This window comes from Trichosurus vulpecula, chromosome 4 (genome assembly GCF_011100635.1).
Source record: "Trichosurus vulpecula isolate mTriVul1 chromosome 4, mTriVul1.pri, whole genome shotgun sequence".
NCBI classification, from domain to species: domain Eukaryota; kingdom Metazoa; phylum Chordata; class Mammalia; order Diprotodontia; family Phalangeridae; genus Trichosurus; species Trichosurus vulpecula.
The window spans coordinates 68,089,011-68,107,404 of record NC_050576.1 but is presented as its reverse complement, the minus strand read 5'-3'; the positions used below and the strand labels follow the sequence as shown (position 1 = coordinate 68,107,404).

Genomic DNA, 18,394 nt, shown 5'->3' with positions numbered 1-18,394 from the left:
CAGAAAATACAACCACCTTTCTGGCCAGATTTATGTTCCCCTATTGCAAAGCCATGGAGGATGCATTATAACTATTCCTTCTTTATGTTATTAGAAAAAACTCTTCTAACAAGGCCATACTAATATACTAATAAGCCAAGAAGAATAGACCTTTTGAAAAATAAAACAAGGACTCATAGGACCTTACAAATGAAATATACTACCTGAAACCAATGTAAACTATAGAAAAGGATATGATTACTGAATAAGAATGAATTCTTACATGATGAATGTGGAATAACTAAATGTCAATTTTCTGCATTCATTTCTCAAGATAAACCTATATTTTAATATCAAAGGATAACATCTGCGGGAGAGAATATAGAAGCTTAATTAGAAGCTCAATCCTATTTAAAATAAAGAAATTCAGGAATGTATAACTCTTTGATCATATTTTAACGAAAGGATAAATGATTCTATGGGACTATGGAAAAAATAACAGAAAAATCTTTTAAGGATGAATTTAAATGATAATTGGCTAAAAAAAAATTAACCCAAGGAGAAAAATGTAGTTATATACTACTAAATGGTACTTGAAATCAGAAACAAGCCCATTAGTATTTAAATTATAAGTGAAAAATTCAAATTCAGCCACAAAAATAAAAACATCCTTTACAGTGAATTTTTTGATCCAACTACCTACTTGATCTTCTTAAAATGGAACTAGGATTTAATGCAAGGTTAATTTATTCTTGTAAGTGAATCAGGTGCCATTTTAGCTAGTACTAAAACAGTATTAGCCAAATGGAAGACCAAAAAAACTGTATCAGACTCATAAGGGCCTGAAATTTCAAAGAGACCTCAGAGATCATCTAGTGACCCACAGTTTAAGAAGTCCTGAAGGGGTCAGGAGTAGAAAAAGCTTAACAAGCTCTGTCTAACCCCTTCCTCAAAGATGAGTCCCTCAACTGTCTCTCTTTATAAGTGATCAGTCAACTACAATGCAAAATCTCCAGTGACTGGATGCTGCTAAATCCATTTTTGGATAATTCTAACTGGTAGGAAGTGTTTCCTTATACTGAGCTGAAATCTGTCTCCTATAACTCATACTCACTGTCCTAGTTGGGCCCTCTGAGGTCTTCTGAGCAAAGTCTAAAAATAATCTAATCCCTTTAATATATTAGCTCTTCAAAGTGTTGAAGACGCTAATTTTGCCCATATAAAATCTTCTCTCTAGTGTAAAGCTCCCTATTAGCTTCAGTAATCTTTATGTGGGGTACATATGGAGTCTCTTCAGTCTCCTCATTTCGTCTTCCACCAGTACTGTTCAAGTTTATTTAGATCTTTCCTAAAATATTCAGATGTAGAAAAAAGTTCACAAGATGGTATTCGAGAAGGGCTGCATCCAGTAGAACTCTTCTGGACACCAGAAAGCTATCAATATAGCCTAACATTATTAGCTTTGTTGGCAGTCATGTAACAATATTAATTCTTACTAAGTTGACAATCCATTGGAACCTCCTTATTCTTTGACAATCTGCTTCCTACCTATATCTTCCCATGAGTGTGGGATGCTATTGGAACACCTGGGTAGATATGTTCAGCAAGCATTTGGTGATGTAAGAGAGGAGTTCAAGAGAATGATTACTGGAGGATATACAGATCTGAGAGTCAATATGCTTGGTATGATAACTGATCACATGGAATCAGATAAGTTCACCAAGAAAAAGGGCTACAGAAAGAAGTGAGGAGTGATGACAAAAAGAGCTTTAAACAACACTTCTAGAGGATAGTGGGCAGGTGCTACAATAGCAAAAAAAAAAAACACTAAGAAGGAGTAATTAAATGATTTTGGTTCTATTTCAACTCCACTGTTGCACTTTTGGGCAAGAAGTGATGATCCATAGTTCCAAAAAGCCCAGAGAAGCCAAGAAAGATGAAGTGAGAAAAGAACATTGAATTTAGCAGCTGAAAAATGGTTGGAAATCTTGAAAAGAGTAGTTTTTGTAAGAGTTGAGAATGGATCAGTAGAGAAATCAGTGGAGTTCGGCAGTGAGATATAGGATAATAACTAGAAGGAACGGACAGGGCCAAAAGAAGGTTGTTTTAAGGTTAAGGGAAATCTAGGAATCTCTGAAGGTTTCAAGGAAGGAGCCAGTACTCCCACTACATCCCCCCCAAAAAAAAAGAAAGAAAAGAAAAGAAAAAAGATGAATAAGAGATAAAAATTCATCACTGGGGCACAATCTCAGAGGACAAAAGAATGGTATCCAAGATATAAAGAGAAGAGTTAATAAACCTGACAAAGGAAAAAGGAACCTTCTCCTCAGAGATTAGAGCAAAAGAGCCTGAAGATGCACAAGAAGGTCACCTTTGGGAAATTATAGGAAATATTTTTGAATCTTGAATAATCACTGGGGAATTAATATATGCCTCCAATTTTTATAACATAATACTATAAATCAAGAAAATTATACATATGCATTAAGCCTAAAAGACAAGTGAGCCACTGAATCATTGGACAGTCATTGGATAAATTCAGCAAGAGGTAGAATTTATAAAATCAAACACAACCAACCTATAAAGCAATCAATAGTCCAAGCAGTCTCATTATTCCTTCATGATTTTTAAAAATCTGTGTCAAAAGGTATTAATAAATTTATTTGCTCTATATCAAAAGAAAATAAAACATCAGAAATCAAATTTTCCAGTGTTCCCATTTTTAAAGTTTTTTTTAATTAAATGAAATCTATTTTTTGTCCTTTCCACCCCCTACCCCACTGAAGAGAAAAAAAGAAAAACAAATTCCTTATAACAAACAAGTACAAGCCAAGCAAAATAAATTCCTTCACTGGCCATGTGAGGTAATTTTCTTCAGGAAAATAACACCAGGAAATATATCTTTCAACCATTTCACCCAACAAAAGATATTCAGTATCACTAATTCCTCTTAATATGATTTTTGCTATAAGCCAGCAGGCAGTAAACAAGAATTCAAGGACAATTGATTATTGGAGCAGGAAGCAAGCACATCTCTTCTAAGACACCCAGCAAAGGCTGAAACATAATATTTGTAAGCTCCTAGGGGGCAAGGACTGCCTCACTTTTCTCTTTGTATTTCCAATCCTCAGCATAGTCTCTAGCACACAGTAGACATGTAATAAATGTTTGTTTACTGTTGATAAATATATAAAAATATTTATTTCTGCACTGAATTTTTGCATATTTTAACCATCTATAATGAAAACTATATATAAATCTAAACATAAAGCTACATACAAAACTGTTTGTTGTTGCTCAGTAGCTTTTCAGTCATGTCTGAGACCCCATTTGGGATTTTCTCAGCAAAGATACTGGAGTGGTTTGCCATCTCCTTCTCCAGCTCATTTTACAGATGAGGAAACTGAGGCAAGCAAGGTTAAGTGACCTGCTTAGGATCACACAGCCAGAAAGTGTCTAGGGCCAGATTTGAACTCAGGAAGATGAGTCTTCCTGACTCCAGGTCCGACACTCTATTCACTACACCACCTAACTAACTGCCCTCTTAAAGCTTTAATAAAGCTATCTTTTGACTATTTTAACCAGGTTCATTATATATGATGAAAACCACATATAAAGCACAGGACACAGCACTGCACCTGAAGTCAGTAAGATCTGAATTTAAAACCTGCCTCAGACACTTATTAGCTGTATGACCCTGGGCAAGTCATTTAATTTGTGTTTGCCTCAATTTCCTTATCCACAAAAGGAGGACAGCAATATCACCTATTTCTCAGGGTTATGATGAGGATAAAATGAGACAATATTCATAAGGAGTTTTGCAAATCTTAAAGCACTATGAAAATGCTATTATCATTTTACTTCTATTTAACTAGTGGCATAAAGAAAGGTATCACGCTGCAGTATTTTCATGCAATCCATAATTACTGCTATTTTTTGCACAAAATTCACAGACTGCAGTTTCTCACACTTCTTAAAATTTTAGCCATCTCCAAAACCTAAGTAGATTTTGTGCCAAACACATACAGGAAGAAGATTTTATTCTCAACTTTTTATCAAGAAGGTTGAAACAGGAGAAATATCAACATTCTCTATATGCTGTCAACTTTATAGAAAGCCAAAATATGGCTTTCCCAAATGAAAATTAATTGGCAGAGCAACGAAAGTAATCTGTTCATTTGGATGGAAACGTGTAAATCAAAACTTGCGGAAAGAAGTTGAAATTCTGAATAACACAAAGAAAACACTGTCATCACACCTGCTAGGATCATAGATGATAAAAAGAAAGGAACTTTCCTGAGAAATCCACAAAAAAGTCCAAAGAAATCAACGAAGTGATATGACTAATGACTCTAAAATTTATACTTATGTTCTATTGCCCAGTGTTTTTCCTAATTGTCCTTTTAAAGGAGAAATTAATGGAGAGGGAAATAGTCAAAAGAAAGACAAAGCATGAGGGACCTTGATGGCACAGTGGGTAGAGTAATGGACCTGGCACTTACAAGCTATATGACCTTAGGCAAGTCACTTGAACAGTTTCCCTAAATTTCCTCAGTTGTAAAATGTGAATAATGATAATAATAATAATAGCACCCACAACTCAGGGTTGTTGTGAGGGTAAAATGAGATAATTTTGATAAATCATTTAGCACAGTACCAGGCACATAGCAAACACTGTACTGCTAGCTTTATTACTAGTTATTATGAGAAGAGATACAAACTGAAAAGGTAAAAGAAAATATAGCTATCTACTGAAAAGAAATATATTTTAATCAAAAAATAAAACTTACAGGATGAAAATTTAGGAAAATAAAATCAGCTATGCAGGTAGGGTTTAAAGTAGTCATGAAGCTCAATTGTAAAATATCCCTACAAAGAAAGTACAGGTAGTGAAACTGCCACCCACTGTTACTGTTAGCAATTCTGCCATGACTCAGAGTTCAGACTAAGTCGTTAAATATTCATTAGATCATGAATAATTCTGCATTCTGAAATTATTAATTTTATAAATAACCTTTTTGAAGAGCATAGCGTGGTATGTTGTATATAAAAATTTATGAACCAACATGCATATACATGTGTGTATACAGATATAGAGAGACAGAGACAGAGGAGTATATATGTGTGTATATACAAAGGTGTGTGTATACATGTGTGTGTGTGTATATGCACTATTTGTGTGTGTTCTCTCTCTAAACACTTATTAAGTGTGATTGATAGCAAGGCACAGCATTAGGTGCTGAAGACACCCAGTCTGTGCTTTCAAGGGGCTTAGCTATACGTATACATAGTAAGATTTGCCTATATACACACATCTGGCTTTATGTACACATATGTCAACTGGATAACAGGAAAAGGTTTTTGTTCCCCTATATTGTTGCGTAACAAAAAAAAATCCAACCACAAAATAAACTTTTATTCAACTTTCTGAACGCTACTTCTTAACATTAATATTTGATTTACAAATAAAGAAATATAGGCCCTCAGGAAAATGCATTGTCATTTTCACTTTAAGTAGTTTATAAGAAAATGACATTTAGGCTCCTCTGAGGTTATTCTTTCCTCCTAACTGTTCTTGAACAGTCCAGTCCAGTCCAGTACAATATGGTAGAAACGTTCAAGTCTTTTTCCATCACTTATAAACTCTATAACCTTGGGCAAATCACTTAATCTCTCAAAGTACTTATCTGTAAAACAGAGATTAGAATGTTCCTAGGACTTATTTCACAATGTTGTTATGAGTATAAAATGAGATGAGGTAAATAAAATAGAATGCAACCATACAGCACCATATAAACGCACTCCAACTGTCTGCCAAACTGAATTACTATTCTCTTAAAAGTCTGTTCGATTAGCACCTAAGGCATGAATTTTAAGAATTTACTTGACAAGACTGCCACCTGCTGGACCCCTTTAAAACTGAAGATTTAATCAATTAAAGATTTAATCGTTAAGAATAAGGATGTCTAAAAGTGACCTATTTCTATTTATATTCACATATCATTATTACCTTTATTCGTTTTAAAATAGGACTGTTGCAACAGCAATAATAGTGCTACCTACTGAATATAATGGAGTGTACTTTTGTGATTAGTTCAAAACATTAGGTATTTAAATTATCTCTAGTTAAGATGGAACAATTTATAAATGGACAAATAAAGGTGCTGAACCAGGTGATTTGCCAAAGGACACAGTTAACTAATGGCAAAGCTGGTACTATAAAGCAGGTCTCCTGACCATCCCAACCCACTAAGTTTGTGTGTCTGTACACATATATACATATGAACATAGACGTACATACATACCTAACTGCAGACACGCAAACATAACATACATGTGTGCACATATATCCATCTATGGGTATTGTGCATGCATGTGTGCATACCCACACATAAGCCTAAAACAATCCAGGTCATTTCCATCCCAGATCTTCAGTTTTTAGATTCTCAATCAGGATGTAACTTACCTTTCAATCGCTAGTTCCTTATTGGACAGTTGTTGCACAGTGATCACAACCTTCTTTTCAATTCCTTGCCTCAATTTGAAATAAAATTTCTCTCTGTCCTTAGGCACAGGACTGAAATGTACAAAATAACAGGAATAAAATATATAACACATGAGGATGACCCTCTGAAAATTTAACTACATCAATCCATGCATTTTGCCAATAATAATTATATTTTTAAAAAGCATACCAAGGACTCACTACGCACAGACTAAGCAGTATGGATTCTATAGTTATATTTTAGAAAGCTCACAAAATAGTGGAGGCTATCAACAACTCCTTTTAATTGGATTCAAAAAGCTTGGTATTTCATTCTGATGAAATTAACAAAAACTGTAACTATCAGAATAATATACATATAAAATTTACCTTTTCGATCTTCCATGATGCATTATGCTTTGTTTTTATACACTGCCTAATTTGAACTATGGACTATTAATGCCCTCCTCCATTTACAAAGGAATACATCTTTCTATAACTTAAAATGCAAACTCCAAATCATTGTGCTTATGACTTTTTTTATATTCATAGTAGCTCACAATTTGTATAGCATTTGATAGAACAAAGGGCAGTTCCCCTACAACTCTACGAGGCAGACAATACAACAGTAACAAAATTTTAGAGATAAGGAAACTGATGATCAGAAAAGTCAAGTGCCTTGCCAATGGTCACACGGGTAGTAAATGGCTGAGCCAAGACTCAAACAAGGTCTTCTGACCCTAGTCCAGGGCTCATGACCATGCTGTTGCTCACTTAAATCTCTCAGCACTCCAATGAATCTGTGGACTCATTGATGGGGGTCCTCCCCCTACCTGAACATACTCAAACACATCCTGCGTGACACTTACCATGGCTCGCTCTAACTATTTCACAGAGAGCTTGCTGGAGGCCTTCAAGTTCTTTTGATATTCTGAAGATGCCAGAGCAGCGCCCAGGCCATCCATCACCTAGCCTTTAGTCTCCCAACACGATTGGTCAACAAGCCTCTGACACCATTTTTAAAACCAAGACAAATTAATATAGTGGGGGAAATAAGTTCTCAAGCCAAAAAGATAAGTCACATTAAAGAAAAGATGATATGAAACAGAATGCTAACAGAAACAAAATTAACTTGACAGAAAATTTATGAAATATAATAGGCTCATCATTTCTATCAGCAGTGTTTCTGAAGAAGCTATAAAACTTATTTTCAAAAGTCTACCTTTTAATTCAACATAATCCTTTACAATAGAATTGGACAAATTTGCTTTGAATATGGAAGCTAGGCAGAATTTTTACCTTTTAAAGGAAAATCAACCCAATAAAAAGTTGCATGTAACCACAGGGTATTAGATGCTAGCCTTGGGCTAAAATGCAAAAGAGTCTCAAAAGGAACACAAAAAAGGGCTCAAAGTTTTTGTAAAAATAAGCTTCTCATGAAAGAGGCATGGCAAGGTAGCCCTGTGTCTAGAAAAGATCTGAGGAGTTCAGGAAACTTGCAAGCAGGAAGTCAGCAGTGAGATATGCCAGCTGCACTAAGAGAGGCATGGCAGAAAGGACCAGGAGATAGGTGAGAGACGAAGGGAGGGAGAGAGTGGAGGGGAAAGAAAAGGGAAGAGAGGGAAACCAGACACAGAAAAAGAGAGTCGGGGGAAAGGGAAGAAAGAAGCCTTTCCCAATGACTCATTCTATTGCCTTCCCCCTATTGATTATTTTCTTTTCATCCTGTATATGGCTTGTTTGTGCACAGTTGTTTGCTTGCCTCCATCATTTGACTGTAAGTTCCTAGAGGGCCAGGTGTACCTTTTATCTTTTTTTGTATCCCCAGCACTTAGCACAGTGCTTGGCAACATAGCAGGCATTTAATAAATGCTTACTGACTGATCTGACTGAGGGCAGGAAGGGAGAAACAGAGTAGAGAAGGAAAGACTGAGAAAAGGAACCCGTGTCCTAAGTGGGCCCAAGACACTAGGTTCCTCAAACAATTGCAACAAAACCTAAATTTCTTTGGCCTTTAGGATATGAATATGTCTACATATTCTGGTAACTTATCCCTTAGCTAAGAGAGGTTAAAGGACTTAATTAAAGCTGCAGTCAAATTCTAGACTGAACCTGAGTTAGAAGGCGCAAGCAATGTCACCAAAAACATACTGAACTTGAAGAGAGGAGATCTAGGTTTCAATCCCACTAGGCACTAGCTGGGTGAGCATAGAGGAATCACTTAACTATTCAGAGCCTCAATTTTCTAATCAGCTAAATGGGGTAAAATATGGTGTCCCAAAAGTCTTGGCACAGTGTTGCACTTTAATAGCTAATAAGACTTTCAAGACATTCATTATTTGCACAACCTAACTTACAGGGTCATTGTGAAGAAAATGCTTTACAAACTTCAATGTGCTCCACAAAAATGAGGATTTCTTACCATACCTGCATCCAGAGATTCAGGAAAGAAAACAACTCAAAACAAGAGAAAAATAGTAAAAACTTTACCAAATGGAGTACGGTTAGTGTGTCAGCAGTTAAGTCCCATGCGGTCTATACTTATGAACTGGGTTCTCTCTTCTGCTCACTCACAGAATAACATTGATAGTTCTCATATTCACTCATCAAGAATGCAATAAATGTCTGGTTCTAAAACAAAATGCTACCCAACGATATCACTGTATATTTGCTTGGAACAAGGAGATTTATTCCACGCTTAACAAAGGAAAATACAGCGGTGAGTCACTTTTCCACACACCCAGACTCCTCCATCCCTTTGTGTTTTTTACAATTATTCTTCATACCTATGTAACTACTGTCACCCTTCATCAACGTCACCTACCCACCGACCTTCTTGACGCAGTACACCTTACGCCTCTTAACTGGTAAAAACAAGGGTCATTGCGGAAACCAAGCAAGAAACCGCTCACTTAGACTTCAGCCACATACGCTGACACGGCTTCCTCTTTAACGTGCCCAAACAACAGTCAGCCAAATCTAACCAGGGATCGCCCTCGATCCCCCTGATTAGTTTCATCCTCCCTTTTAACGTTTCTGAAAATTCCTCCAGCTGAGGCAATGGCGGAGCAGCGGATAAAGAGTGTCAGGCCTGGAGCAGGAAGACCTGAATTCAAATCCTGCCTCAGGCACTTCCGAGCTGTTTGACCCTGGTCAAGTCGCTTGACTTCTGTCTGCCTCCTTTCCTCAACTGTAAAACGGGAATGCTAACAGCACCTAGCTCTCAGGGCTGCCATGAGAATCAAATGAGATACTAATTACAAAGTACTATTAGCGCAGGGCCTGGCACACAGCAAGTGATGGATATATTGGCTAGTTAGCGCCACCATCATCACTATTATTATTATGTCCTCTTTGCTTAGGTTGTTATTAGATTAATAAACAGTAAAGAGATACAAAACATAAAATGTAATTTTCATGGCTTCCTCCTAACTAGGAAGGAGGAAACTAGGCACCCACAAAAAGGCCATTTGATACTAAGACAGGAAGCCAAAGGGGGTAAGAGGTGATTTTAAAAAGAAATATATACCTATTCAATCCAAAATTATGTCAATTATGAATCTAGTATACATGAAAGACTATCCTAAGCACTAAGGGTTAAAATAGAGAACAACATAGGCTCAGCATTAGGAAGCTTAATGAGATACAGGGAAAAAGTGTTCAAAGGAGGAAAAAGAGCACTCTAAGAATGCTGAAAAAGGGGAAATTATTTTCAGTTAAGGAGGTCAGAGGAAGCTTTATGTAGAACACAGGATCCAAAAAGGGCCTTGAAAAAAAGGATTTCATGTGAAGACATAGAAGATGGGTGGACTCTACTCAGAAAGAACCAAATCACAAAAACCCACAAATTTTCCCCACCATTTTAAGGAATTATGCTGCAATTTTGCTTTTGGAACTTCTGCATTGGCTAATCTCCTCTTCATGTGCCATTTTCATTCTATTTCCTGGCATCCTTACCTGAAGTTTCCTTTTCCATCATCTTCTTTGACCTCCAGAGAGACACAGAAGGTAAATACGTCACTGTCTGGGGTAGGGACGACAGAGTCCTTTACATCTGACACTTGCCTGGAAGAACGTTTAAATGCTGTACAAAAACTGTATAAAATTCTGCTGACCTAAATGAAAGAATAAAGGAAGAACCATTGTTAGACAAAAGTTTTACCTACTTTCTACTCCCTCCCCATATAATACTTAGGTCTACCTGTCTTTCTTTTTCTCCAAGTCAGAAGTGTACAAGTGGTAAATTAAATACAATTTCAGCAGATATGTGAGGAGCGACTAGTAGAATCTTATGTAGAAAACAGGATTAAAATATTAAATGCGATCATCATCAAAATGCTCTCCACCTCACATAAAGGGCTCCTTTCTAGGGTAAATCCAAAGGCACACCAAGATACTCCACAGACCTGCCCACCATCAACACTGGCAGATTCCTCATTCACTTGGACACTGAGCAATCCTGAAGGAAACATAAACCTCCGGCATCCCCCCCATAACTCAAAACAAATAATCTTCCAGTTTCCTCTGACTTTTAACAAAGACTTTTACTGTTTGTTTGTAGCACCATAAAGTGTAAAAGTAAGCATTTCTGAGCTAGAGATTACTTTGCAACATCATCTTGGCTCTTCTACCTCTTTCCATACTACTCAATACTAACATAAAACTTTCTGTGTCTCTTACTTATTAGAGCACTTTAAAACGTAAATTTACAGACTTTTTAGAAAAAGTTAAATTTGTTATGCTAGACAATAATAATATTCCAAGAGAATTTTTGCTTAAAGTCTCTTAAAAATACCCTTAAAAGTCTTTAAAGCTAATATAGTACATTTATTATATGATTTTTAAGTTGGCTTTTTACAAATTGTCAAGTACCAAATGATGAAAAATAAAAAAAAAAGATTTAAAGCATCAGTGAAAGTAGAAAGGGGAAAAAATGTTTAATAAAAATGGTAACATCCTTGCATACTTCTCCTGTGCTTTCCAGTATTTTGCTCTGCCTGGATTCATTTAGAGGTAGCTAGGTGGCACAGTGGATAGAGCATCAGGCCGGGAGTCAGGAAGACCTGAGTTCAAATCCTGCCTCAGACACTAGCTGTGTGACCCTGGACAAGTCACTTAACCTGTCTACCTCAGTCTCCTCCTCTGTAAAATGAGGATAATAACAGCACCTCCCTCCCAGGTGTTATGAGGATTAAGTGAGATAATAATTGTAAAGAGTTTAGCACAGTGTCTGGCACATATTACGTGTGATATAAATGTTTGTTACTGTTGTTGTTGTTATTTGGATTCCTTTATAACTGTAAAGAAGGGACCACAGATTTCATCCCCCTAGCACAAAGATTAGCTCTAACTCCATCAAGTCACTTCTACTGGGAGTCATCCGGTTTCTCTTTCTCACAGACACTCAAAATGCTCTTTGGGAGGGTCTTGCAGGACTAGGTCAAACATGTCTTACAAGCTCTCCACACATACTTCTAACACAAAGGCCAAAGGGCTGGGCCCAGAACCATCTCCACCAGTGACCGTTTTTCTGCCACTCTTAGGGTGTTCTGCTCACAAAGGTTTGTAATGAAACAGCAATGAGGCTGCAGCTGTTAGTGATGCTGATAAAAGTATTGCTGGAGCTAATCTGGAGCAGACAGAGAAGCACTCATGCTCACAGCAAGTTTTGATTCTATTAACTGCTGTTCTCTAGAAACTATGAAAACTTGGTGAAAGAACGCGAAAATACAAAAAACAAAAGTAATTAGAAACAAACGTTTGGTGATACCCATTCCAATGGCAATGAGAACACGAGCCAACTGGTCAGTCAGCAAGCACTTACATACCAGGCATTGTGCTAAGCACTAAGCATGCAAAAAAAAGCAAAAACACAGTAGCTGCCTTCAAAGAGCTTACATTCTAACACAGAAGAAAATGTGTGTGACTATGTGTGTGTGTGTGTGTGTGTGTGTGTGTGTGTGTATATATGTATATATGTATGTATATTTATTTATGCATGTAAAAAGTGTGCATTTGTGTGTGTGTGCACAGGACACATACAAAGCAGACAGATGGAAGCCTTGGCAGGAAAAGCATTAGCAGACAGAGAGACCAGTACAAGATGGCATTTGAGCTGGGTTTTTAAGGAAATCAGAAATTCTAAAATGTGGAGGTAAGGAGAAGGTACATTCTAGGCACAGGGGAAGAGAAAAAGATTGAGATGCAGTGATACGTAAGCAACAGTAAAACTGGGTATGCAAGGTAAGAAAGAGTGAGGCGTCAAGGATGAGGACCTCGTTATGAACCTGGCTGACTAAAAGGTGGGCGGTGCTCACAAAAGCAATAAGAAACTTCAGAAAAGGGCAGACTCTGAGGAGGGAGGAAAGGTAAGCTCTGTTTTAGACAAACTGAGTTTGGGATGCATCTAGGATACCCAATTCAAAAGGTCTAACAGGTAGATGGAAATGAGAGACTTGAGCTCAGAAGAAAAACTAGGGAAATTAGACAGACAGACAGATAGATATAAACAGACGCACATATACATACTTGTTTGTTTATTTCTGAGTCATTTTGAAATAGATGAAAATTGAACTGAACCCATAACAGGTGATGAGGGACCAAATGAGAATATAGAAAAAACAAGGGAGTCAGAACTGCCCAAGACTTGAAAGATGCCCACAGGTGGGAGCATGGTAGTCCCTACTTTGCCAATATCTTTGCTGTCCCTTTGGGTAAGTCACAAATTCCTTTGCCCTCAGTTTCTTCACTTATAAAATGAAGGAAATGGACACCCTAAGGTCCCCTCCAGCTCTAACATTGTGTGATACCTACAATAAAGCTCAGGAACTACTTAATAAACACTAATCGATGCTTCTTCCTACTTCCAACACAGAGAATTTTACATTAGAGGTTAAAGCCACAAGTGCTGCACAATACAAGCAGACTTCCTTTTAACAATCTGCACCATACAATGTACTTTTGGAAATGAAGTTATACACTGTTTCCAAAATGACTAAAAGAAGAATAGAGCAGACATAAAGGTTCCCCAAATTACAAACATTATATACATCACAATTACATAAAATAGTAAGAAACACATCCCTTTAATTTCCTTCTTCAACAGTCTCTGAGACTTCAAGCAACAAACTTTTCCCATTTTGCTAAATCCATTTCAATGCAAGTAGGCTCCAGGAATCCAAAAATCAAACAGGTATAAAAGCAACAGCTGCCAAATTTGAAATAAAAAGTCTTTTTCCTCACTTCTAATTACGGAGTGTGTAAGGATCAGAAGTAGTTTTCGTTCTCTCTCTCTGTCTCTCTCTCTCTCTGTCTCTCTCTGTCTCTCCCCCTCTCCCTCTCTCTCCCTCCCCACTCCTCCCCTTTGATAACTGCTTTCTACATCTTTTAAGATGTCATGACATAAAGTTCAGAGAGCTAGCCTCAAAACTAGGAAGATGTGGGTTCAAGTCCTACCTCTGACACATACTATGTGACACCAGGCGAGTCACTTGTTGGAGACTTCCCTCCTATGAGGAGGATGATCCTCCATCATTTTCAAAGGACTCTCTGGGAATTCTCATCATTTCCCACCTAGCTGCTTTCTTGGGCTTCATAATCTCCAGAAACTCATCATTCTGCCAAATGAAATAATCCTCAGCTCGTTTCCCTCACTGGCTGCAGGACTTCACCATATCCCTGCACCAGTGACAGCCTTGCCTTCTCTCCTCCTCACTTCTCAGCTTCTTTTATGTGATCTCTTCTCTCATTAAACTGTGAGCTCCTCAAGAGCAGGGACTGACTGATGTACACCTTTCTATATATCCTCAAAATTTAGGACAGTGCCTGGAACATAGTAGGAGCTTAATAAACATTTACTGGTTAAATGGTTGATTGATTGGTAGGAGAAACTGGCTAGTAGTTCAAAAATCCTTCACATTAAGCGTTAATTACTAAATTTTTTTGGTTATCTCACTTGACAAATAAGCACTGGTTAGAAACAAAATAAAAACAAAAACTACAAACCTGTAAAATAAACACTATTCCAAGGTTAACCAATTTTACATAGAGCAACTGCTATTATGTGAATTTTTTAAAGTTGTTTTTAACAATCCTTTAATTAAGAATAATGACAGATACTACTCCTTTCTTTTGACAGTATAAAAAAGTATAAGGAAAAAAAAACTTCATGCTCTTTGACTTCTCCACAACATAGTGCTAAATTGTAATTCACCAAGCAACTGGTGGTAGATAGAGCACAGAGCCTGGAGTCAGAAAACCTGAGTCTGAATCTATCATCAGGCACTTACCAGCTGTGTGACCCTGGGCAGGTCACTTTAACCTCTGCTTGACTCAGTTTACTCATATGTAAAAAGAAAATAATAAGAGCACCTAACTCCCATGATTTTTAAAAGGATCAGAGATAATATTTGTTTTTAAAAAAGTGCTCAACAGAAAGCCTGGCACACAGCAGGCGCCATACAAATGCTTATTCCCTTCTTCCCCTAATGCTGCTAAATGAAACTGGTTTAAGTCTGCACTAAGATAGGCACTCCCTATGATTCAGCTCTCTCCATGTGGCTCCATGCAACCACAAATCATGACTTCCTCTTAAGCAATCTATTCAAATCCTAATGTTATATGTTAATATATGTGCACATATACACTATGATGTACTGACCCTGGAGACACAAAGACCTGAGTTTTAAGTCTCTCTTCTAACACATAATGGCTGTGTGATCCTAGAAGAGCCATTTAACTTCTTGGTGATCGAGGCCGGCAGTTCTCAAAGTGTGATCTTGAGGGTCCCTGAGACCCTTTCCAGGCGTATGAGAGGTCAAGATTATTTTCATAATAACACTAACATAATATATAATTTATAATATGGTAAATATCGACACACATAACCCACATAAACAAAAGAACTTTGGTTGGGATAGGGGAGTCCTCAATAATTTTAAAGAGTGGAAAGGGGTCCCGTGACCACAAAATGAGAGAACCCCTGCTCTACGCAGCTCTCCAGGTCTGCAAGTTGTGGAGAAGGTGCCCACCTACACCAGTACAGGGAGTTTTACTCATCACGGAATAGGAGTGGAGCGCAGGTACAGTCCTGTCCCAACACTAATTAACAAAGATGTAGGTCCTATTAATATTGTTTTAATTACCTTTCTTACTATAGTAGATCACTGGGATACAATGATACTTACAGCCTCCTGAATCTCACAGGAGAAAATGTGTATCTGAAAGTCTTCTGTCCCACGAGAACTCTCTGTAAATGCGAAGCAATCGCTTTCTGTTGTCCCATCATGGCCACGTGCACAAAACAGTATTTTGTAGATAGGGAATGAGGCGATTTCCACATTGCTGGATTGGTTTATTATTCTGCAAAACAAAGATGACCAAAGAACCCAAAATGTGTTTTTCATTGCTCATTTCTTACTTTAGGATTGCAATTAGAAAGAAGGGCTGTCCCCATTCAGGGCTCAAAAGAGCTTTGAAATAAATTCAGGCTTAGGCACAACAACTGGACTTAGATCCCATTAGCTATGGGCAGTTTATAAATTATCAACATAAGGCCACAAGCTCGTGATGGTACATTAAAACCACAACACTAGGCCACCACTTTCTAATAAAAAACTAGTGGCTGGAATGGACAAAGATTACTATCAATAGATGCTCCTTGGGATCAACAAATCCACAGCCAAGATTTAACTCCCTTGTTGTCTTTCACGAACAATCACTAACCATGTCACCAAATGAGATATTAGATGTAAAGAGCTTGGTAAACTTTATAACCATAAATGTTAGCCATTTGTTCTATTTCTTCAAGTTTCTATTTCCTAATTTTTTGTCTACTACAAACGATACTGGTCATAAGTGATCTGTTACTCACATCTACTCACTGGCACAGGAAAAATGCAGTGGAGGACACCAGTGACTTAGTCTGGTAAAGACAGAACCATAACATGTCAGAAGTTTAACCTTCCCTCCCAAATGGTGAGGTTTTTCTTTCCCTAGCAGAGGGTTGAGCATACTGAGTTATGAATCTTATGCTTTTGATTTTATAATTCACTCTCATAAGCTCCTAAAAGCAAAAGCAAAGAAAACATTTGACTCAGGATCTTGCTTACAAATGATTCCATCAGTCTAGGGTTGTGAGGTTCAAGTGGCTTAGAATGTAAACATCTCAGTGGAGCTCAGCCTGCAAAGTAAAGTGCAGAACAGAGGCTCGAACTAAGGGAAAATCATGCCCCAGCACCAATGGAAAGAGGAAGGTGTGGTCTGGGAATAGTGAGTAGCCACTCCCCCCCCCCCCACTTTAAAATTTCAAAGGAAGGAAAGAAAGGAGGGAAGGAAGGGAGAGAGCTAGTGTCTCCTCCTTTTGTTTTCCACCTAAACATCCAAACCTAGTTAGATAATAAAGCCTCCTTGTATTAAAATTGTACTTCTTCTGGACCTCCTGATCACCTCCTCCCCTTCTAGTCAGTATGGTAAGTTATAAGTAACCAGTATAAAGAGGCAAATAGCAGGAAGTAAAATTGCAAAGGGGAACCTGGAAGTCACATACAAACCTTCCCAAAGATCAAAGGAGCATAATTTACAAATTGATCATATATTAACTAAAATTCACATCCTGGTAATATGTGCAGAAATCAGGGGCAACCATCTAGGTGGTATTTGTCATGGTTCTGGTCCTGTGATACGTAAATTCCAGACCTCCACAGCAGAACCTCAAAAAACGTGAGATGAAGACTTTGAAGTTTTACTGATAACTCTGAGATGATCTGAACATCAATGAACTAATCCCAAAATGGCACAGACAGGAGCTGGTCTGTTCATCAAAAAAATGAAATAAAAATGAGACCTCTCTCCCATCGGTTCCATGCTGCTGAATGCTCCCAATCCTAACCCACAGTGATGTGAGTGATCCTCTCAGTGATCCTCCCCATCCCCTTCCTCTTTCCCAGGCTGTCAGCTTCCCTTCACCATCCTATTTCCTGCCCCCATGTGGCCACTGTCTTCCTCTGGATCACTTTTCATCATTTGTCTCTGCCCTTATGGGCTTTTTGCCCCCATAACCTCCATCTTTAATTAAAATGTGACTGCCATCCCATTTCCTAATGCCAGTCATGGTCTTTCCCAATGAGTACCCATAGAACTGGGCATGTCTGCCCCCATTTCATAATTTCATAAATTATCAATTCATTTCTAATTATACTTAGCAAACAGGAAGCAAGAGTTTAAAACAAACCTGTACCTTCATTTTATATGCACAAATAAAATAACTGAATTCAAAGGCAATCTTATGTGGGATTTTTTTTAAAATTGACTCGAGAGCATTTTTTTAGACATAGCTAATGCTGACAATATGTTTTGCTCAACTATACATGTTTGTAATAACTTTTGTTTTCCTTACTTTCTCAAGGTGGGAAAGGGGAAAGTGAGGGAGGAAGAATTTGGAGCTAAAAATAAAACTGAATTAAAAGTAGGAAATAAATTAATTGATAAAATTCAACTGAAGTTCATGTCTTTCTTGAGTGTGGAAACAGTTAAAACTTACCTTACATAGCCTTCTGGAACATTTGGCACATAGAGTGTGACAGGGAAGGGAAACTGGCTTGAAGATTTCATGGTTGCCATTGCTCGTAAAGCTTCTACTTCATTTCGAGGAGAAGAAACTTTCATACATCCTAAGTAAGTCAGTTTATTAAATAATACACTATCTTCCTCTGGCGGTTCACTGGGAGAAGGCGGTCTGAGACTGGAAACTTCTAAAAAGAAAAAAAAATAGAACAAGGATATGCATACTGCTCCCCCCAAAATCATTACATTTGGTGATGAAATGACTGTATTTGGTGTCAGAGGACTTGGATTCAAATCTTGCCTCTTCTAAATACTACTAATGTGACCCTGAGAAAGTCACAACCTCTTTGGGCTTCAATTCATTCATCT

The 18,394-nt window shown here is 37.6% G+C and overlaps 1 protein-coding gene across 2 annotated transcripts in view; it reads right to left on the bottom strand.

The window, feature by feature from the left end:
* The window catches only part of RABGAP1L (RAB GTPase activating protein 1 like), a 680,962-nt gene that overhangs the window by 589,514 nt on the left and 73,054 nt on the right, over window positions 1-18,394 (bottom strand). For both annotated transcript variants that reach the window (XM_036756235.1, XM_036756234.1), the window contains exons 4-7: window positions 18,003-18,213; window positions 15,649-15,823; window positions 10,421-10,578; window positions 6,446-6,556 (exon numbers count right to left, since the gene is read on the bottom strand). In XM_036756235.1, coding sequence (XP_036612130.1) covers window positions 6,446-6,556; window positions 10,421-10,578; window positions 15,649-15,823; window positions 18,003-18,213 — 655 coding nt within the window. The remainder of the gene's footprint in view (window positions 1-6,445; window positions 6,557-10,420; window positions 10,579-15,648; window positions 15,824-18,002; window positions 18,214-18,394) is intronic.